Here is a 23,805-nt window from a genome sequence, read left to right on the forward strand (position 1 = left end):
GTAGTGGGGGACATATTGTTTTTGCCCTGTCTGTTGGTCTGTTGGTTTGTTTGCGCCAACTTTAACATTTTGCAATAACTTTTTCTTTATTTGAGATAGCAACTTCATATTTGGCATGCATGTGTATCTCATCACGCTGCACATTTTGAGTGGTGAAAGGTCAAGGTCATCCTTCAAGGTCAGAGGTCAAATATATGTGGCCAAAATCGCTCATTTTATGAATACTTTTGCAATATTGAAGATAGCAGCTTGATATTTGGCATGCATGTGTATCTCATGGAGCTGCATATTTTGAGTGGTGAAAGGTCAAGGCCAAGGTCATCCTTCAAGGTCAGAGGTCAAATATATGTGGCCCAAATCGCTTGTTTTATGAATACTTCTGCAATATTGAAGATAGCAACTTGATATTTGTCATGCATGTGTATCTCATGGAGTTGCACATTTTGGGTGGTGAAAGTTCAAGGTCATCCTTCAAGGTCAAATATATGGGTCAAAATTGCTCATGTAATGTCACTTCTGCAATATTGAAGCTAGCAATTTTATATTTGAAATGCGTGTGTATCTCAAGGAGCTGCTCATTTTGAGTGGTGAAGGGTCAAGGTCAAGGTAATCCTTCAAGGTCAAACGTCATGTAGGGGGACATTGTGTTTCACAAACACATCTTGTTTATTGAATCATTCACAAATAGTAATAAAAATATATGGCTGTAGCTCGAAATGTACATATATTTGTTTATATATATATATTTGTTTGCTAGAAGGAGGCACACAGCTTTGTAAAAAAACATTACTCTAGATACATTTTGTATTGTGCATAAATTTAGTCCGAAAGTCTAAATGAACATAATAATAATATTCAACTGAAATAATATACATCAAATACAGAAGCTAACTTTGCTTCACGCATATTTTTGATAATATCTTATTGGTGAAAGCAAATGAACATACCCGACGTTTGCTTGTTTGTTTTTATATATAATTCACTGTTTATTTTTAAAAACACTGGACACCTAAGACTTATTGACCTAGAGTCAGTTAATATGAAAGATAAGTCTACGATTGAGTTAATTTACTAGTACAAATGTATACAATAGTTGGTCGAGTTTTTGTATATTGGTGGATTTCAGCCTACATATTTTTGCTGTACGTTTGTATACTATGAAAAATTTTCTGAACATAGCCATCGCGTGTGAAATTGCCATTTATAACTGAATTCACATATAACGGAAAGGATAAGAAATTAATTCTTTCAAATCTAAGTCATCGCTGCTTGTGTCGTTTTATTTACGAATTTACCGTTTCAACAGTATTTCATTCATATCATGGCAGTCCGTAAACAAAAGAACAATTTTACAGGATTATCTGTTTAACCAGTGCAAAGTGCGCATACTTATTTCATTACTATTCTACATGTAATGTATATTATCGGGCCAATAATCTAATACGTGATTGTTGGATTTTCAGTCCAACGCTCGACTTAGCTAGCTTGATTGTAAACATAAACAGACAATTAGTTGAAGAGAGTCTCTCAAAATCTTGTGGACGTTTATCTCAAACTGGACACGAGATTTCATATGTGTCTATTACTATAACTATAACATTCAAACATCACCGTTAGACCAACACGTGTTATTTTCTAATCCATAATATCATAATGAGAGGCAACTTACAATATATGTTAAATCAGTGGAAGTTATTATTTAAAGTTTACAGGTTTTGTAAGGCTTTAGAACTGTAGCAATTTAAGGATTTTCAGATGTTCGATGTTGAAAACCATCAATCTTTTTTCTCTTTATTTCATGACCATTTGTAAACTTATTTCAATTATGAATATTGTTACAGAAGGATTCACGTTTTATGTATTTAACACAAATGCATTATACTCTCTAGTTAGAATGCAATTTGAATAAAAATAAGTAAATAAATAAAATACAAACTTTGAGCTTAGACATTTTTAGAATGAGTCCTTGATCAACAAATAAATAATATATTTTAGTTGCACCCTACCAATTTTACTTTCAAACTTTACTGGCAAGGAGACCCACGTTTGTACAAACGAATAAGACATTACCATGTTGCATACATTATTTTGAGATAATGTTAGATTTGCCTTAACTTTTTGAATTAAATTTATACATATTCAACTATCATAAACTGCTAACAAGTTTTAATAACACATAGTACATCAGTTGCTAACGGATCCGGAATTCTTCGTATTGCTAATTTAAGCATCAATATTCAAAATTAGATTCAGGCAAGTTCAATTGGGCATGAGAGTGTTTAAATATAATCCATTCAAATCTTAGCACACAAAATAATTACATGTAACAAGAATAAATAACTTAACTAAACCTTGGATTGTGTAATACGCTTCAAAAACGTAAAAGACATGTACGATTAAGCCATGGTGAAAAAGATAAGCTTTTCTTTTATGTTAACAGTTATTTACTGTATTTATTAGCAACAATTTATTTTTTTAAATAGCCTTTAATTATTTTAATTTCAAATATAGATATACAAAAATATAAATCCTTTAAAAACGTTCCCCAATGGGGCCTCTGTATGTAAACGCGTATGCTTTACCTCTACACCACAAATGCAAGTTTTTATAATCGATGCGTCTTAGAGTTGGTATCTTGTTTACATTTTTACTAAATTATCGTAGTTTTACGCACATACTCGGAGGGCGTTTGGGGTATCGGAAATGTTTAATAAGACTATATGAGACGAAGTTAATTACACGTTTGAACCCTTTAAATCAAATTAACAAATTTGATTGCTTCAGGGCTTACGAACGCTTCATTTGTCTCAACTGCACGGTCTCTTTCACCATTTATTGGCTAAATGCGCATTACGCCCAGCGGTAGAACGTGAATACACAGCTTTGTCGACCGTGACGCAATTGATAACGCATAATGTGAACAAGCTGTTGACAGGTTTATTTAACAAAATATCTATTTCGGTGTTGCGTAGCGGAAAACAAAATGTCAGATTCTACGCAGGAGCGAAGAATTGTACTGCTTGGCAAAACGGGAAATGGCAAAAGTGCAACAGGGAACACACTTTTAGGTCGTGACGATTTCAAGTCCACCCTTAGTGCTAATGGAGTAACGTCGGACTTGTGTCGAAGTATCTGCTGGAAAAATGTGAGCAAGTATAAATTTGAGTATGATATTGTGGACACTCCCGGACTGTTTGACTGCGGAGTCATTGCGGAAACAGCGCTTAAGATTATCCAGGTTGCGGCGCTGGAACCACATGTGTTTGTGTTGGTAATCAAAGCGGACCGATTCACGGATGAAGAAAAGTTCATGGCGGATATGCTGAGAATAATATTCGGCGAAAATGTCTTTGATCACACTATAATCGTAGTGACGAATGGTGGAAGATTTGATGACGACAGGCATTTTCAACAGTTCTGGAATGAATCGGGGTACCTAAAAAAACTGGTGGAGTTATGCGGTGGACGAATAATACGGATTGAAAACACAACAAAACAATTCGACTTCGAGAAGTTCTCACTTTTCATGGAGCAGATGACAGAAGAAGGGAAAACAGTCTACAAACACAAAAACAGAGATATTCACGAAGCCGTCCTTCAAGACATGCTTCATAATCAACAAGAGGACACAGACATTGCATCGCAAATCCGTGATATGAGTGCAGAACTAGGACGGCGTTTGCCTTACTGGAACGTTCCATTGATTGCCGGGACAGCCGGTGGAGTACTTCTGTTAGGGACTGTTGGCGGCATTGCGGTTGCTGCCGCTGGTGGTGGTGTCTTGGCTGGAGTTGCAGCATCCGCCGGTCATATGGCGGTTGCCGGAGGAGTAGCAATGGCGCACGGAGTGGCCCATGTAGGGACTGGACTACTTGCATTGGGAGGAACCATAACGCCGTTTGTATTGCGCAAATTCTGGCAGTCACAATGAAAACAGTGCTAAAATGTGACGTTCCGTTTCGTAAGCAAGGGGCTTTTAGCTCATCGCATAGCTCGCAAATGCTGCAAGAAAAGCTAAAACTGCTGCAATAAATTGCTAAAACTGCTGCAATACATTGCTTAAACTGCTGAGATAAATAGCTTAAAATGCAGTTAGGCGTTTATATAAACATATAGTTGCGCAATTTCGTGTAATGCAAATATTCTACACAGTTAACTGGGTTTTGTGTGTGTTAATTATTTTGATCAAAACCTAGCTTTAAAATAATGCAACTTTGGTTGACAAACGTGCATATGTCTGATGTGGCATCATGTAATGTTGTTTGATAGCATCGCTGGTTAACAAAGACATAGAATCTTTTATATAGATGCAGTCCTTACAAAATACCTTTACAAAGCAAACAAAGAAAAAAATCTGTACTCAATGCTTGAATTAAAATGAAATGTATTTGAACTCAAATATAATTAATAAATAAATTCCATATTTCAAAAATACTAAATGTTATATAGGAAAACAATAAAACATCCACCAGATTGGTAAAAACATAAAACTCAAATGCGTGTCCGGGGTCCACACAATGAATGCTCAGGCAAACTGCCAACATATTTGGTACACATTAACATTTTGACACACGCCACAATACATGGATTGGCGCAATGTAAACAGGATGCAAATGTTGGTGAAGGTTAACAGGCATGCATTTATTAATGCAAAGAAAAAGAGATACTATCTGTTATGAACTTCACGAAAAAGTACAGTGTTGTAAAAACAAATAAAGAAGTCGTGTCTTAGGATCAATTGCAACACTATTTTAATCATTTCAGAAAGGTCAGAATACACAGTTTTATTGACAAATGACATAAGCTTTCAGAAACTTAAAGAGCTTTCTTTAATCATCGAAATACAAAAAAAATTGAACTTAAATACCAAAAGTAAGCTTATTTGTCAATTAAGTACAGAAATATTGAACTCCAGAACCATTATCGCCCGTGAAAGAGACTGAAATGGCAGAAAAATGCATTCAATATTTTCGTTCTATATTTTGATTTTAAATTTGCACCTTTGAGAAATGCAGAGAAGTAAGCTGCTCTTAATCTCTATTACTGCAAGCAAAATGAAACCCCAGTTGTGCCATCAAGAGAAAACTGTTTGTAATAATAGAGATGTCCATATAAATTGATTTTCCGCTTCATGTGCTTATAACGATTTGTTTCATCAATTTTATAGCTAAGTCTGTGTTTTGTTAGTCATTTTACCTTTAATGGTATTTTATCAAATGAACTTAATTAATGTAATAAATCTCATACAGTGCGTTCCTAGTGTTGTTTTTCTATTTTTATTATTTGTGTGTACACGTGATAAAATTGAATTTCCTTAAAAAATCAAGGGATATGCATTCACATATTAAATAACTCAATCGTTAATTAATCTTTTATCTGTAATCTGTTAATGAGACAAAGAACCTGCTTCCATGGTAATGCATGAACGTTATGACTTCAATCATTCCATTGTTGAAAGCTTATCAGCAATCTATACCGTGGCGGGCCAATGGTTTATTGTCCCCTACCGGTTTCACCAGAGGGGACTTATTGTTTTCGCTCTGTGCGTCTGTCTGTCTGTATGTCTTTCATAGTTCTTCATATTTTTTCATGAAACTTGAAACATGGATAGATGGCAATATGGACATTATGCAAGTCATTTAATTGTGTTCCTACGTCAAAAATTGTGGTTGCTATGGCAACATAAACAACAAATAAAAACAATCTGACAATGGTGGAGCTGGTAGAGGACATATATTTCTTGACAATAGTCGTGTTAATTTTAAAACACATGTACGTGACGCAATACTTCGTAGGGTATTTAAATTAAACATATGAAATTCTATAAAATTCTTTAAAGGGTCATCAATCTTACAATATGTACTACTACCTGAATTTACACCTACGTAAATATCGAGCGTTGCATATATGGTGGAATAAAAGTGACCGACTATAACCAACTACTGAGCAGTAAGGTTCGAACCTGTTATGACCAAAATACTGATCTATATGTTTAATAATATAAATATTGTGTATTGACTATCATATAACTATGCCACATAGTAATATACGTCACATGTATTTTGACAAGTAGGTAATCACTTTTCGACCTTACTTAAGGGTATCGTGATATTTATCGAACACAGCTGATCGTAACGCGTTCATATTTTTGATACTTAATAAATGTGATAGAAGTATAACACAATACCTGCAAAACGCGTTTGTTTTGTCAATCAGGTGTTAATGTTGATAAGTATACAATATGGGTCTATATTTAAAAAGAAGGTTTATATTTTAATTCTTCTGATTCATTATATACAATACTATATTTAAATCGTTTTCATACGTCCATGTATTCATTACTTTTTTTCGTAACAAATGTGTGTTTTTGTCTCTTGGTTATCTCCAGTTCTTAATAAAAAATGCACTAATTTTGCGGCTATGGTAGACAATGTGTTTCTTCTCGATCTTTGAAACAAACTGCGAACGCGATGCCGATAGCGACTGCTCATCCACAAATCAAAGAGAAGATTGGAAAAGTTGTTTGTATAATACAGAGAGAGAGAGAGAACAAAAATAAAGGTGTTCATAAACATTCCGACGTTGTGGTTTGAGGCGTTCAGAATTGTAACGAAGATGCTAGGAACTGCTGGAGAAAACGAAAACACAACGGAAACCAGTGCCAAGCATATTGTAGCTTTGATTGTAACACGTCGCGTTCTGACGAAAGCGCCGTTCATGTTGTCCTAGTTCGTTGGCGCAACTCGTGCAGACTTGCGGATCTTTGGGATGATGTTCAGAAACCATACGCACTTAATCGCGTTGGATATAAGTATAATTAGTAGTTACACACCATATACTATTGGTTTAACTGAGCCTTTTCTTTGACAGAGTAACACAATCCAGACGGCGTGTTCTTGTTCAGGATAATTGAAGGCGACCTGAACCAGATTGAAACAAATATAAAAAATCCTCCAAGAATTTCATTCCGAAGAATACAATTGTATTTGTATGAATTAACTAGCAAATCAGTAACACTTTTATGTTCTTTTTGTTGTATTTTTATTTTTGAAAACTTATAATTACAAGGAAAAGATAAATAAAAAGTGCCTGCACAAGCGTTCGAACCCTGAACTTCTAAACATCGCCGCCACTACACCACGCAGGTTTTTGAATTTGGTAGCTTTAATGCTATTCCGGTAATAAACGTTTTTGCACTTACGATGAACGCCGCTTTGAACGTGTTTTGTTTATGATTACGATTGATAATTATGAGTTTACGAACATAGTATTTAACATGTTCTTCGTTCGGATTGAAATGCATACGTTCCTGTTTTATTCTATAACATCTTTTTCTTTGAACATTGTCGATTTGTCAAACTTAAAATAAGTGATACATAACCGTTCTATGCCATAATACACATGCTTCTACGTGCGCTTTATACAAGAAGTAATCGTTATAAAGTTATGGCAAGAATAACATTAAAGAAAGAACATTAAGTTTAAGTCATATACAAAACTGCGTTATATTTCTCTGCATGTTTAACTTAAAGGGATCTTTTCACGCTTTGGTAAATTGACAAAATTGAAAAAAGTTGTTTCAGATCCGCAAATTTTCGTTTTAGTTTTGATATTTGTGAGGAAACAGTAATACTGAACATTTACCATGCTCTAATATAGCCATTATATGCATCTTTTGACGATTTTAAAATCTAAAAATTATAAAGCGTTGCAACGCGAAACGATTGAATAATTTGGAGAGTTCTGTTTTTGTCGTTAAATTTTGTGAAACTACGAAGATTGCTTATATAAGGTATTAAATACATCATGAATGTGTACTCGGCGGAATAGCTCAGTAGGCTAAAGCGTTTTTACTTCAGGACTCTGGCAGGACTCCAGGGGTCACTGGTTCGAAACCTGCTCCGGGCAATGTTCTTTTCCTTTTTTAATTTTATTCTTGATTTTTTACTGGTGCTTTTACGATCCAATGTTTACATTTATCAATATAAAGCATTTAATGAATAAGTTAAAAAATGTCAAAATCTGTGAAAAGGCCCCTTTAAATTATCCCTTTATAACGAAACGTTATTTTGTCTTACTGCATAACACCGTTATTAATAGGTTACCAGATCAAACCATTAGGGGATTGAACAAGTATTACAAAATGTAAACAAAACATACTTTGTGTCCAACGAATATACTAAGGTTCAGTACAAAGATTTCAGGTAAACAAACATGCGTTAAACACATTAACGGAAAATAGTGTGTGCTTTTGGCCTGTAAACATCATCGCAGGTATACATAAAGCAGACGAATTCGTTCAAAACACAACCCTGTTAAAACTAGAATCGAAAATAATGTACACGTCGATATACAAAACGATTGTTTTATGTGAATAAAGGTGCATTCACCACTGAATATTATGACGTGTGTTTCCTGTTTACAATATTGTATACAGTTGCTTACATGATACACGCTTATGTTACAAATTATCTCTTTATTCATTGTCCCGTGTTGAGAGAATTCGCGTTGTATGTAGTTAAATCTTGTTATATTCCTATCTTTTTAACAGTGAGGGTTTAACATAAGATATCGCATTTCATAATATACGGGTTATAATTGAGGGCATACATACGAGATGACTGCTTTGCAGAGAAAAGTTGTTTTGATTACTGGTGAGTAATGTAAATTGTACTTTTTATGCCCCCGGATCGATAGATCGGGGGTATATTGTTTTTTGGCCTGTCTGTCATTCTGTCATTATATCCCAAAACTTTAAGGTTACAGTAAAGTTTTGCAATAACTTTTGAAATATTGAACACAGCAACTTGATATTTGGCAAACATGTGTTTCTCAAGAAGCTGCTTATTTTGAGCGGTGAAAGATCGAGGTCAAGGTCATCCTTCAAGGTCAGATGTCAAAAATTTAATATATTAAAGTTTTGCAATAACTTTTGAAATATTGAACATAGCAACTTGATATTTGGCATGCATGTGTATCTCATGGTGCTGCACATTTTGAGTGGTAAAAGGTCAAGGTCATCCTTTAAGGTCAAAGTCAAAAATTTAAAGCTTTAATAAATAAAAGTTTTGCAATAACTTTTGAAATATTGAACATAGCAACTTGATATTTGGCATGCGTGTGTATCTCATGGAGCTGCACATTTTGAGTGGTAAAATGTCAGGGTCATCCTTCAAGGTCAAAGGTCAAAAATTGTAAACTTGAATATAGTAAACGTTTGCAATAACTGATTGCATATAGCAACTTGATATTTGCCATACATGTGTATCTCATGGAGCTGCACATTTTAAGTGGTGAAAGGTCAAGGTCAAGGTCATCCTTCAAGGTCAAAGGTAAAAAAAGCGGTGCATTAGGGGGCATTGTGTTTCTGACAAAACACATCTCTTGTTTACAAATACTGTTAAAAGATCAAATTCTTGATTTTTGTTTGTTTAATGTTGCGTCGTGCATAGTAAATGTGGAATGTTTGTGGCAAATATACTACACAGTAACCTCCCCTACGTTAAAAAGAGCTAATCTAACAAGTGGTTTTACCATTGCAGGTAAGTATAAAAATATACTTAGATCATTATTTCACGACAATATTCTATATAACGTTATTAGTATTATCATGGAAATACGTACCATAGCTTCGAGGGTTCAACTGACAATGCAAAACAAAGGCATACGTGCGTAAGAGATCTACACTAGTTGTCGATATTTAAGAAAAGATTAAATAAGCAATTTTTCTTTGGGATACAATCACAACGGATACATTATGCATGATTGTATTTATAGTTTTTATTAATTACATCAACATGTGCTAGCAATAATTCTTTTTTTAAACAACATCCAGATTCTGACTTAAAAATAGGGGCTATTGCAAGTGACGTTGCTCACACATTAAACTTAAATGTTATGACAAATTAGGTTATTATATTATTTACATGTTCTAAATCAAATCGCATTTAACGTCATAGATTTAGATATATATATGTGTTTTTTTTTCAAACAATTTTATTTATTTCAGTTAAAATCGCAACATATAGGGAAGAAACACGTCTTGTAGACGCTTCACAGTCGATAACCATTTTGATCGAAAACAGAGGCGAGAAGTAAAATCGGTGAGGGTATGGCCGTTCATTTAGCGGGGCTTGGGTGCCGCCTGTCGCTGAACGGACGGAGCGCAGCGAACCTCGTGAGGGTCACCGAGGCGTGCAAGAAGAAACGGTGTAAGGAGGACAGTGTAAGTAAAGGTGAAACAAAAACACCATTTTAGGTAAAGTCTGCGGATGTATGCATAAACATATTGATCTGGGTCGGGAAAAGGTACTTCGTAGATCCAAAATAAAATTCAATTAATCAATATGATCATTTATTTATTTTTTTTTCAACCAAAATATTTCTATTCGGTACAACACACATTTTCTGCCTGCGCAACATATCTTTGTACAAGCCGCAAAAAATGCATTCAGAAGATTTGTGGATATACGAGTTAAGCTAACACTTATTGATAAAAGTTTAAGGTATGTCATGCTTCATGTTTCACCAGAAGAGCACCTAGCTTAGTATCTAAAAAAACAACGTTTGTATTGCGTTTGTATTCTGATTGAATTTATTTGCACTGAGCCATGATATTGGATCTCGACCAGGATATGCATTATCTGATTGTAACGCAATTTAAAGGGACAATTTTCATATTATGTTGTGCAAGGTTAACATTGTATAACACGTTGGAAACATAATTGCAGGTTATGAAAGTTGATTGACTGTTGTGTTCGTTTGACTGATACAGAATATATTTCGAGATACTTTTTGATTCTCGTGTAGAGAATTGATAGGGTATGCACTTGCTTTCGAACAAAAACAGTAATAAAAGCTTACCAGACCTTACCATTTCAAGAGATACATATTATAGAATATTTATATGTAATAACTAATAATTATTAAAAATTTATGTCAAATACTGGGATACATTTACAGACTATGCATTTCTTTGTTTTGTTACATATTCCTTCTCTGATGTGAAACGAATTCGGCGATACTTGTTTATATGGGTCTAAAAACGCTATTACATATATTTCCCGTATAAAAAGGAGGTCAACTTGTATATTAAAAATTCTAATAACACAAGATATGCATGGGAATACTACGTGCTTTTTAGTTAGTTTTCATACCGGGTGACATAACAGTCGCGAACGACCGTAAAAGCATTGTCGAAAGAACATCTGAGGCATTCAAGAAATACATGTTTTGGTGAGTTGTTTTTTTTTGGGGGGGATACTAAGTTTGAAAATTTAACGATTACATACAATATGCGTGTAGCATGAGGCTAAAGTCAGATGTAATAAAATTATGTATGTTTTTCCGATTAAGTTGTATTTCCGTCTGTATATAGATGCGTGTTTCATGTCATTGCAGAATATTTCGTTTGTCAGTTTTTACACAAACATATATTCAGTCAATAAATAGTGTTTATGGCACTGACAATGCATTTTATTAAATCGATTAATGAAAAACTGTATGTTTTTACACATTTGTTACAGATCTCGTTTCGTCATTGAATCAAACATTATTTGTATGATTTAGAGTTTCTGCTTATTGGCCACACGCTATTCACAGGATGTTTTGTACATCATACTGCCATTATTAAAATACATAGTGATTGATACACGTTTCGGGTGGTAATTCACTTCTTTATATTGTACAATATCGTATGTCATAAAATTATTTGACAATAACAGACGGGAGAGCTGGACTGGACGTTTATAATAGACTCGTTTAATAAAACGGAAGGATGACAAACCAATAATAAAAGTCAGGTGTTTTGTTATTTAGTGATTAATATTTTGTACATGTTCATATACAGCATGGAAACATGTTGGTCGATGCCAGAAATATGTGCTCAAAACATTGATTTAAGGATATGTGGGACAGTTATAGCATGCCTCAGATTTGTGTTCTCAACAAATATCCGACATATTATGTTAAAATGCTATAGTGTGTCTTTACGTTCTAAGAAATGGTTCCACATGGTACTCGGGTTAACTCGATAAAGTAAGACATTTATGTAATGTTTTAACATATAAAGTGTTAAGGTTTTTATCTCGTTGAGTTCGATCAATAAACGCTAATATCGTTTTCGTTTTTTGCTATATTGTTAACCAATCTACATAATTGAGTACCAAAACAGTGCATGAACCGGAACACTTCTGAACATTTAACAATTTAAACAAATTTGGTAGTTGATGTGATGGGGCAAAATATGAAGCAAACCGACTTCACGCCCCGTATGAGACATTAACTGACTCGTATTGTCTTAAATCCCAGGCACGATTGTGAGCAACATCTCTAGAAGAGCACATGGAAAATACCAGGACGAGGAGCTGTATCAGAAGGTATGTAAATTCTGGAAACTAAATTACTGGACAAAACTTCTATTCTTGCAAAATTATTGATGCATTTGTTTTAAACTATTTCCGGATGCTCAGTTTGCAGTAGACAACTTTCACCTCTGGAGAAAAGACAGAACAGCACATGGAGGTGGCGTGGCGGTGTATCTTAGGTCTCAAATAGCAGGCGAACGAAAACCGATGCTTGAATTTAGTGAACTAGAAAGTATTACATTAGAGGTAAATATAGAAAATCAGAAAGTTTTATTTCTTTGTACCTACAAGCCTCCTTCAGTTAAAAATAATGTTTTTGAAGATCAGTGCCAAAAAACCATAGACAATATTACGAGCAAATATGATAACATCTTTTTCCTTGGCGATCTGAACTTTGATATGCTGGACAGTGCAAAATGCCAACCACTTATGAATATCTGTGATAGTTTTGATTTAGATAATATTGTCAACAAACCTACATGTTTTACTGTAAATGGTAAACCATCACTTTTAGATGTCATTTTAACAAACTGTAAATCTTTAGTTTTTAAATCATGCAATTTTTCATGTGGTCTTAGTGATGTTCATAACATTATTGGTTGTCAACTTAAACTAGAAAACCAGACAAATAAAACAAAATTCTATTATTATAGAAGTTACAAAAACTTTGATGTTGATAAGTTTAATCATGAATTAAATGATAAAATGTCTACTCTTGATATGAATGGAGATGTAAATACTGACTATGAAACATTTAGCAATGTACTTCTAAATTTAACTGATAAACATGCCCCTTTAAAACAGAAAAAGATGCTCCATAAACCAGTACCTTTTATGAATAAGACACTAAAACAAGCTATATATCAAAAGCGAATGCTGCTAAATAAATACAACAAGTACAAGAATGCAAAAAATTGGGATAAATATAGAAAACAAAGAAATCTGGTTACTAGCTTAAGGAGAAAATCTTTAAACAAATATTTTCTGGACCGATGTATTGGTGGATGTCAATCAAAAGATTTCTGGCCAACAGTTAAACCATTTTTAACAAATAAAGGATCAATAACCCAAAAAGATACTATTTTATATGAAAATGCCAATTTAGTAGATGATAAAACCGAGGTAAGCGAAATTTTTAATGATTTCTTTGTTAATGTTGCGAAAAACATTGGTAATGACGCAGTGCAAATAGATTCATCACATCCTAGTATAACTAAAATAGAAGAAAATATATCCTCTTCAGTAAAATTTGATTTTAAACCTGTAAATGAAGAATTCATTAATAAGCAAATAGACCAACTAGGTACTAAAAAAGCTACAGGCCATGACCGCATCCCTTCTAAAATTGTTAAACTTGCCAAACCGTCAATAATTAAACCAATTACAAAGTTAATAAATAAATCATTTACCACAGCAACATTTCCAGATAATCTTAAAATAGCTGAAGTAAGTCCCCTACATAAGAACAACAGTACATTAGATAAAAGCAACTATAGGCCAGTCAGCATACTACCAATAATCTCAAAACTGTTTGAAAGGGCAATTAATACACAAATACTAGAATTCTTTAACCAACATTTCAACATTTAACTTTCAGCTTTCAGACCAGGATATGGCTGCCAAACTACACTCTTAAAAGTAATCGAGGATTGGAAATTAGCTTTAGACCAAAATAAATATACAGCTGCAATTTTAATGGACCTGTCCAAGGCGTTTGACTGTGTTCCGCATGACCTTCTTATATTAAAACTTCAATCATATGGTGTGTCCAAAAATGCTATATCCTTATTATCAAGTTACTTATCAAATCGTAAACAATGTGTTAAATTAGGGACAAATAAAAGCTGTTTCAGAGACATTATAAAAGGAGTTCCACAAGGTTCAATATTATGCCCTGTACTTTTTAATATATTTATAAATGACATTTTTCATTTTGTAACTGAGTGCAATATTTACAATTATGCTGATGATAACACACTTTCTTGCTCAAACCTAAACATAGAAAAGTAAAGGAAAACCTAGAAAAAGACAGCAATAACCTAATTAAATGGTTCGAGAACAATAAAATGCAGGCAAACCCTGATAAGTTCCAGGCTATTAAAATTGGAAATAAAACTAATAAAACTAGTATATCTTTTGAATTGGACAACATAAACATTCCGTGTGAAGATGAAGTAAAATTATTAGGTGTAACAATAGATTTCCAATTAAATTTCAATTCCCACATCTCAAATATCTGTAAAAAAGCATCTAGGCAACTAAATGTACTTAAGCGAATAGGTCACAATTTATGCAAATTAGGTAAACTTATTAAATATTTACTACTCCTTTATTTTATCGAATTTCAATTATTGCCCATTAACATGGCATTTTTGTGGTGAAGTTAGCACTAAGAAAATTGAAAAGATTCAAGAACGTGCACTACGTTTTATCTATAATGATTATAATTCTAATTATGAAACTCTCCTAGAAAAATCCAAACTACCATCTCTTAAAATTAGACGTATGCGAGCAATGGCCTTTAAGATAATTAATAAACAATGCCCTGCTTACTTACATGATTTGATTAATATAAAAAATAATCATTACTCTTTTAGGTATACAAACACTGCTGAAGTTCCACGGGTGAGAACTACTAAATACGGGCTCAGCTCATTCCGCTCAGGAGCAGCCAGACTCTGGAACTCCATGCCACAACATTTTAGAGATGAGGGCAACGACAATCAGTTCCGGAATTTGGTTGCATCATGGGATGGGGTGGGCTGTGCCTGTAGATCCTGTAAGCAAAGTTGAGCTTACTGTTTGCATGTTTTGATTCCTTTCATTCGTTTTATTTGTTTTCATTGTGTTGCCTCTCTGCTTTTTGCTTTGTCTGAGAAATTTGCATTTTGATTTCTTGCATTTGCTTTATTAGGTTTTCATTATGATACCTTTTGCTTTTGCTTTCTTTGTTTGCTTTAGCTTAACGTATATATAACACTAGTGCCACTACAGCAGTTTGTTGTTATTGTGTTGTTGTTGTTTTTTTCCGTACATTTCACTTGAAATAGTGCTAGTTACACATGCGGTAAATCACTTCAGCATTAGTATTGTATTGTTTTTGCTTTTATAGTGATATTTTATTCTTCATTCATCATTGTTGTATTTTGTTGCTTTTATTGTGTGAAATTTGCTGATCAGTTCCCTTCAAATTGGATCTGAGTGATGATTTCCTTTAAGCCATTTTCATTGTATTGCCCCTTTTTACACCTTTTCTTTTTATGGAAGGTTAGGCCTCTTCCTTGGGTCAAGATCAGCAATCTTTTACACAGCTTTTAATTGTGAATGTATAGTACTGATTTATATTCCTGCTTAGATTTTAATAATGTGCTATAGGAGTAATGCTTTAGTTATGCTTTTAGTGTGTTTTATTATTATAATATTTCTTATGTATGCCATGTATTTATGTGTTGAAACGTGCTACTGTTTGTTTATAGGTCGGTCAAAAGCTATACATAGCTTATGTTATATACATGTTATTCTCATACCGACAATAAATAAATTTTGATTTGATGATTTGATTTGACAATATCATTTACTGGCTTTCATTAAATTCTTGAAATGTATGAGCGGGCTAAACATGAGCGTCTTGTAAATTATTTGGCACACCAATATTGATTTCTTGCAATTTAAGTCGAAGACTATTATTCAAATCTTGCAATTCATTCAATTTGCCAATTTCCATTTTTGGACTTACTATATACTATTGTTATATGTGTTTTTTAATAAATAAAAAAATTGAGTTCTGATAAGAACAAATAAGTCAAAAAGGAAGTAAGCTCAATTTGCTGTTTTATAAGAAACACTGTAGACTAACAAGTATACAACACTCACAACCGTATTTCTTTTGATTCTAGCATAATTTTACAACATTACATGTTTATGGTAACTCTTGAAACGAATACGTTTTGTTTTACGTTTAAACAAATAGGTTTAAACTAATACTTTTACCCGGAATTATGTCGATCTTTTGAGTTTCAATAGGCATTGCAGTTTCACTTTGTATATAGAAAGGGAAACCATATAATTGCATGTTTAGCTCATCTATTATTTGAAACAAAAAATATGAGCAATTGTCATCACCTGAGCATCGGCGTCTGCGTCGGCGTCCGGTTAAGTTTAGTGTTTAGGTCAACTTTTCTCATAAAGTACCAAAGATATTGCAATCAAAGTTGGTACACTTACTTACTATCATAAGGGGACTTGGCAGACAAAGTTAGATAACTCTGGCTCGCATTTTGACAGAATTATGTGCCTTTATTATACTTAGAAAATGAAAAAGTTAGTTAAGTTTTGTTTTTAGGTCCATTTTATTGCTAAAGTATCAAAGCTATTGCTTTCATATTAGCAACACTTAGTTACTGTTACAAGGGGACTAGACAGGCACAGTTATGTAACTCTGGCTGGCATTTTGGCAGAATTATGTGCCATTTTATACTTAGAAATTTGAAAATGTGGTTAAGTTTTGTGTTTTGGTCCACTTTACCCCTAAAGTATCATATCTATTGTATTTAGCCTTGGAACACACGCTTCCTATCATAAAGGGATTGAACAGGACAAGTTGCATAACTCTGGATGGCAATATGACGGAATTATGGCCCTTTCTTGACTTAGTAACTTTAAATATTTTGTTAAATTCTATGTTTAGATCCTTTTTACTTCTTAATGCTATTGCTTTCCAGTCTTCAAATAGTTTCATTCTATCATGAGGGTACTGTACCTGGCAGGTTGAATTTGACATTGACTTTTGAATGACCTTGACTCAAGGTAAAATGATGAAATTTGGCTAAAATTATAATAACTTCTTTATTCATGATCAGATTTGATTCATACTTTGACAAAACAACACTTACCTGACATACCACAACGGACTGCACCCAAACCATCCCCAACTACCCCCCAGAATCCCCCCCCATTTTCTTTTCCCCATTTTTTCTTATTTTTGAAAGGTCATCTAATAAATAACCTCATCCTCATACTATACGCCACTCTCAACCCCATGATCCCCATTTTTTTAAACATGCATACATAAACACAAATATTTATTTTTATTATTTTATTTTTAAAAGACCATCCAGCAATCCCATCTTAGAATCCCACCATCACCCCCACCCCCACCACCCTCCCATTTTTTTTTTTTTTTTTTTTTTTTGAATATAATGTTATAAATGACCACACCCTCACACTACACACACCCCTCTCCCCCCACCCCCCCATCCTTTTAGATTGAAGTATTGAGATAGGTCGCTTCACCTTTAAAAAAGAAAAAATAGATGATCGGTCTTCACTCGCTAGGCGGTACTCTTGTTTCTTTTACGTTCTTAAGAAGTGTCGAATATGTATTTGGTCAGGTTGTGCCTTTATGGTTATTTCAGTGTAATAATAGCATTTTTGTTACCATTTGACCAAGGTAAGGAAGTGTTTACATGGCAGTAAACAGACACGACATCCGAACCCTATGTCAATATTGGGTAAGAATTTTATAAAGTCGGGCCTACTCGTGCTTGTCCGTTAGGGCGATTAACCCTTCACGCCTAAACCCGACGTGCATCAATCTGCATTACTTACTCTGTGCCGTGTAATGTGTTAAAACTGTTTACTTACCCTTGAACTTATTATTCTGATTACTGATTATGGCAAACTAAAACAAATAAATACATACATGTACAATGGTTAAACTTGCTTCTCAGATGGCGATAAATTAGCTCGCTGTGATACCATAGATCTAACATCTGAAATAATGCCTTAAAATGGTAATAACAAAGGTATAACTGTTTAGTTAACTACTGTTGTTAACAATAAGTACAGCGGTGCCCTTAACTTGAATGCAAATTGACTTGTCATTTCATCCAGACGTGTGAACCAGCAAGCCGATGGTCCAGGCTATGGTCCAGGTCCATACCAACAATCCATTTTAGAACAAAATCAAATTACAACAAACCTGTGTTCATTTAATGAAAACAGAGCCATTTTATTTTAATGTACATGTCATACATACATGTCAGGTTAATTAACATGATAGTAGGTTAAAAGTAAATTCGTAATATAATAGTATCGTGTACAACTGGCATATATTTACTGTATAGTAATGTCTCAAATGTGACAGTGCCGTTTGACAGTTCCTTTCGTTCTTTGTCCATCCTGTTCTCTTTCCTATCTCGTTTTTAAACGACAACTTATCGGCAGTATTATACAGATAATTCCATACACAAAAGTAAATCAACTCGCCCATAAAATAATCTAATGACAATATAATTACAGCATGATCACTACGGTAGAACTTGATGTCCTTAATTTATCACTAACACATGATGCGGTTCTTTATAAGTGTGTATCACAAATCTCCCCATTTATCTCAAGTATTTCTTCATCCGTTAGATACGGTCGCACAAGATCAACCGTAGTTTCCCAAAGTATTTCCCTGTTTTGCTCGATGCGCGCAACATATTTAGGAAATTTTACAATCTTACTGTCGAACCAAAACCTACCATTGACACCGCTGTGCTGAGGATTCACTGCCAGGTCAATGGGACATTTGGAACTTTGGAATGGTGTTCGAGTAGACTCAAGGAGACATCTAAACTCACAAAAACAGCATGGAACTTCATAGTGACTATAAAAGTCGGTGTTAGTAATACCTAATTTAATGCAATTTATAGTGACGTTATACCGAGCAATCCTATGACTCATTGCTTCAGTTTGCATTTGTTGGTATAGCTTAGTTCTGATGTAGTAAAGTATGCTATTAAATTTTCTCGGTGATCCAGAATAGTTAATGTTCTTGAGATCGATCGCGACATTTTTCGTAAAACCTGACATTAGCAGAATTCGACAGTCTGGTCCGGATTGCTTCATAACACGAAGAAGTTTTCCGATCATCACAAAGTGACTGAGATAATTCACTTGCAGCATCATTTCCATTCCGTTATCAGTCTTCTGATATGGTAAATAACCCACACCGGCATTACAGAATAAGACGTGAAGCCTGCGACCGCTTGTCTTGAAGGCTTCGCAGAAACTCACCACTGATTCGAAAGATGAAAGATCCACATACATAAATTCCAGAGCTAAAGAAGAACTCTGCGTCAAATAACAGTTTTCCTTCCGTTTTTCATTTTGAAATTCAGTGTTCATATTTTCAATGGCTGCCCTGGCTCGCGATTCGGATCGACACGCAAGTATGACGGTTGCCCCCATCATGGCGCACCACTTGGCGATTTCGTAACCTATTCCCCTGTTTGCGCCTGTAACAATGATGATTCTCTCCCGTGTCATTGAAAGGATTGGAAATGACGATTCGTTGTTTCCCATTTTGAAGCACCTGTAATGATAACAATGATATTATTGAAAGATAATAATTCTTTCAAAGGACGTTACATCTTCAATATTCCAAACGAGTAATTTGTGTTTCTTCAAAATCTTTATATTTATTCTTGATACAAACTTGATTTAGCCTACCTGAACATTAAAACTTAACTTGCCAATATAAATGCAAAAAATGCAGTTCAACTTAGCCACTTACTGTTGAAAACTGGCAATAAATAATCCCTTTATACCGCTATTTAATGTTTACGTTACTTCGTGTGAGTTTAAAACCGTATGCAAGTCTGCACGTAACATTCAATTTATAAATAGAGAGAGAATATAAAGAGATATAGAGAGAGATCAAGTTTCACTTTCGTAAACAACCTTCAACCTATTTTTAAACCTACCTGTTTACAATATCAGCCATCGTGTTTAAATACACGTCTGTGTAGTATCCAAAATAACATTTGGAATATTGCCCCCTCTTCCGACCTGTCGTACGACAAACAATTTTGTTAAATAAAAAAATAACATTAATTCGATATAGTTGCATGTAAATTCATGAGTAGTAACTTGTTTAGACGGATGCTAATTTATTTAGAAATGTAACAGAAACAAAACACTCACTATTTCGGGCATTAAAGGTATAAATGTTGAAAATGGAGCTCATTATGCTAACATGTAACCATATCTGCCTCCTTATTGCCATTACAGCAACGTTTCTATACAATACACCTACACGTGGTCAATATATCAAAATTCAGTTGTTCTGTGGTATACAGAATATATTTTATAAAAAAATGTACAGTTTTGTCCACATTTTGAAACTCCTGTAATGATAACAAAATGTAATAATATTATTGAAAGATAATAATTCTTTCAAAGGACGTTACATCGTCAATATTCCAAATGAGCAATTTGTGTTTCTTCAAAATATTTATATTTATTCATGATACAAACTTGATTTAGTCTGCCTGAACATTTTAACCACCTTGCAAATAAACATGCAAAAAATGCTTCACAAATAAGCCACTTAGTGTAGAAAACTGGCAATAAATAATCCCTTTTTACAATACACCTAAAGCGGCTACTATATCAAAAATCAGTTGTTCTATGGGATACAGAATGTGTTTTATCATTAAAATTCACATTCGTTTCCCATTTTGTGTTTAGTCAGTCAATTACTTAAAAGCTTTCGGTTTTATATTCAAATCTTGAAACTAGAGTATTAATTTATAATAACAAGAATATAAAAAAACATCGAAATTCTCCCGAGATTCCCCGAAACCAAATGGTATCATAATCCGCACTGTTTCCTTTCAGCATACATTCTTTCCCATTATAGGACCACCCGTTGTAATTATTTTTAACGATTACAAACGTTTTGCATAAGCAAATCTTCATGAACAGATAAACGTAAAAAACGTTTTGCAATTTGAATTTCAATTTAATATGAAAATCACACAGTTTTGTAGATGTTTTGTGATATAAAATGGCAATAGCAAAAACACTTAAAATTAAGGTTCGATAGAAACATCTAGAGCGTAGAAAAGCAACAAAATTCTTGTAAAACAATACAACACGGCACAACACGTGTTACACACTTACTCAAAGCATACATAGAAGGACAAAACTTGTTCAGAGCATTAGGAAACCAGGTTTAGTCCTTGAATGTTGATACAATATACAGTAGATTATAACAGCCTTAATCTTATATACATATTTGCTTAAAATCATGGATGGTCTTTGATAATAAATGGCTGTTAGGATTATTCGAATCCATGTTTGGCCCTGTTTAATGTACCAGTCGTGTCTGATGTTTCTTAATGGAGACTTGAATAATAGTACATCAACATTGTTTTTTTCAATTAAGATTTGAATAGCATTTTTCTGCATTTCATCGGTGTATGAACTGTCGTGAAAATTACGCCTAATATGCATAAATTAGGTGTATTTTTCCCGACAGTTCATACACCGATGAAATGCAGAAAAATGCTATTCAATTCTTATAATTACAACACAAAATGATCTTAAAGCTGAAATTGTATCGTGGTTAGGGTTATAAAAGTCCTTTTTAATCTAGCGTATGAATCTTTTTTCAGTTTCGGTTTCATCTCCGTAAAATGGGTATATATAGGTGTAGTTCGCGCAAAAATAAAACGTCATTTCGTTATTGACCAATAAAAAAAACGCCATTAAGTTTCGCGCAAAACATGACGTCATTTTGGCAACTTGTTTAAGACCAGAAAGTAGCGCCATGAATATTCATGTTTAAATTTGCATACGAAATGTTTTCATCGGAAAATGAAAAATCGGTCTCGTGATCAAATTATCCAATCAGAATGCAGCATTCATATGACAGTGACAGAAGTTGTAATTATTGTACTATGAATGGTTTGATATATTATAGAGTTCGTTGAAATTATATTGATGTTATTGTACAAAGAGTATATATTTATTGCCACAATTAGTGAAAATATAGTGCGTCGTGTCTGCCTTATATTTGACATATATCTTAATTATAAATATGGATCTTGTATCTCTGAATAACTTCAAATTAACACAGGTCACGTTAACCAAGTTCACAGATTGTAAAAAGGTATGTTAGTAATTTTGTTTCTACGTGCCACACAGACCTAATAAAGGGGTGACCAGATATACAATCCTACGTCAAAACAGCTTTGCTAATGCTCGCCCTATCTTTGTATTTATCCTCGTCGGGTCAACTTTCACTATCCCGACTCCAACCGTGTCTTTACTATTCATTTTATATGTACATTTGCATCGTTCACCAAGTATGAACATTGTAAAACATACATTTTTATTAAATATGCACTGAAAAACAATGCAGACCTGCGTTAATGTAATACGCACATTGCAAAAAACTGACTTATTGTATAAGGTTTCTGGAAAAGCAAACCGGCGATAATTAAATACACACTTAAGGAGTAATTGTATATACTATTCAGTTCCGAAGGCCCAGGCTGGAGTTCATCCCCTGTGTCGAGTCGGGCACCCGAAAGACTGCGCGGCGGTGGTCGCATTCCTAGCCTCCAAAACGTCCTGGTTCATCACCGGACATAATATTCTAGTGAACGGTGGTTGGAACTACGTGTCAACCGGAATAGCAACACACATCAGCAAATGATAAACATAAAGTCTTTGAAAGTCAGTCGTTTTGAGGCTTCATTTTACGTAATAAATAAATTACCATAGAGCCAAAATGACCCGATACAGTACATCGGTGATAAACACACATGTATTATATATATATGATAGTTCAATGATAAAAGGCAACGACAAAACGATGATGATTAAGCGACATCAAGATAAAGAGAACGCGATACTAAGACAGCACGATGTTACGATGTGAAAATGCGTTTTCTCTACTTTTACTTTAGTATCGTTCCTTCACGTTATCATCGTAGTAGTATTTAGTATCGCGTTTAAAACCAATCCATGCATGTCCAGAAAACATTTTATATTGACCTGATATTGGAACAATATTGATTTGCATATCGACCTAATATCGATGACTACATCATACCGAGACTGGGCCAGCAGCAAGGCGTGAAACTCTTTCGACATTATCAAAGGAATACTGCCGTCGTTCCACCTCAATTATCTCGAGATCCAAATATCTCGGTCCGACACCGCACTCATAGTTAAACATCGATCCGGAATGGCCGTTGCAACACGGTGATATGTCGGGCCGATATGGACAGCGGCAAACTTTCGTAGATCTTCCCCAATTATTCAGAGATTTAAAATAACAGCCCGTCATTTCGCCGATGAATAGGGAATATATGGTAACCTTCATGTTATTACATACTGATATCGGAATATAATTGAATCAGCCTTTGGAAGCCGAGGATTGCCCAGACCGATATCAATTTTTGGCCTAGGGGCTTTAATACTAATACCGATTTTTGAGACAAGCTGACTTAGCTGGCTGCCAAAACAATCACGAATGAATGAATTTGTGAAAGTCCGATTTACCACTTGGCGGTCATTCATGCGCAATCAAAGAAGACGGACCTTTACAAGCAAATAGGTCCCTGCAAAGAAGTTCTCAATAACTCGCATTGTAAATACA

The 23,805-nt window shown here is 34.1% G+C and overlaps 2 protein-coding genes and 1 long non-coding RNA gene across 4 annotated transcripts; 2 read left to right on the forward strand and 1 right to left on the reverse strand.

The window, feature by feature from the left end:
• Positions 1 to 2,675: 2,675 nt before the first annotated feature.
• On the forward strand, positions 2,676 to 5,251 carry LOC127837382 (GTPase IMAP family member 9-like). The gene has a single exon (XM_052364385.1). It carries the CDS (start codon positions 2,984 to 2,986, stop codon positions 3,929 to 3,931), a length of 948 nt encoding a protein of 315 aa, XP_052220345.1. The 5' UTR covers positions 2,676 to 2,983; the 3' UTR covers positions 3,932 to 5,251.
• Positions 5,252 to 8,440: 3,189 nt separating this feature from the next.
• LOC127837393 (uncharacterized) lies at positions 8,441 to 12,608 on the forward strand. The gene is made up of 4 exons (XR_008029259.1): positions 8,441 to 8,654; positions 10,010 to 10,225; positions 12,310 to 12,377; positions 12,471 to 12,608. It is a non-coding gene; the product is annotated as an uncharacterized LOC127837393 (long non-coding RNA).
• A 5,746-nt stretch (positions 12,609 to 18,354) lies between these two features.
• On the reverse strand, positions 18,355 to 20,029 carry LOC127837376 (retinol dehydrogenase 14-like). 2 transcript variants are annotated; one of them, XM_052364379.1, is made up of 2 exons: positions 19,927 to 20,029; positions 18,355 to 19,725 (listed from the first exon to the last, which is right to left on the reverse strand). In XM_052364379.1, exon 2 carries the CDS (start codon positions 19,713 to 19,715, stop codon positions 18,726 to 18,728), a length of 990 nt encoding a protein of 329 aa, XP_052220339.1. In that variant the 5' UTR covers positions 19,716 to 19,725; positions 19,927 to 20,029; the 3' UTR covers positions 18,355 to 18,725. The 2 variants fall into 2 exon arrangements, with proteins under 2 accessions (XP_052220339.1, XP_052220338.1); XM_052364378.1 differs by having other exon boundaries at positions 19,863 to 19,928.
• Between the last annotated feature and the right edge of the window lie 3,776 nt (positions 20,030 to 23,805).

The sequence above is a fragment of the Dreissena polymorpha genome, chromosome 7, assembly GCF_020536995.1.
Source record: "Dreissena polymorpha isolate Duluth1 chromosome 7, UMN_Dpol_1.0, whole genome shotgun sequence".
NCBI lineage: Eukaryota > Metazoa > Mollusca > Bivalvia > Myida > Dreissenidae > Dreissena > Dreissena polymorpha.

What these genes read in the sequence shown, in the direction of transcription:
- LOC127837382 (XM_052364385.1), top strand. Translation starts at nt 2,984, where the DNA reads ATGTCAGATTCTACGCAGGAGCGAAGAATTGTACTGCTTGGCAAAACG.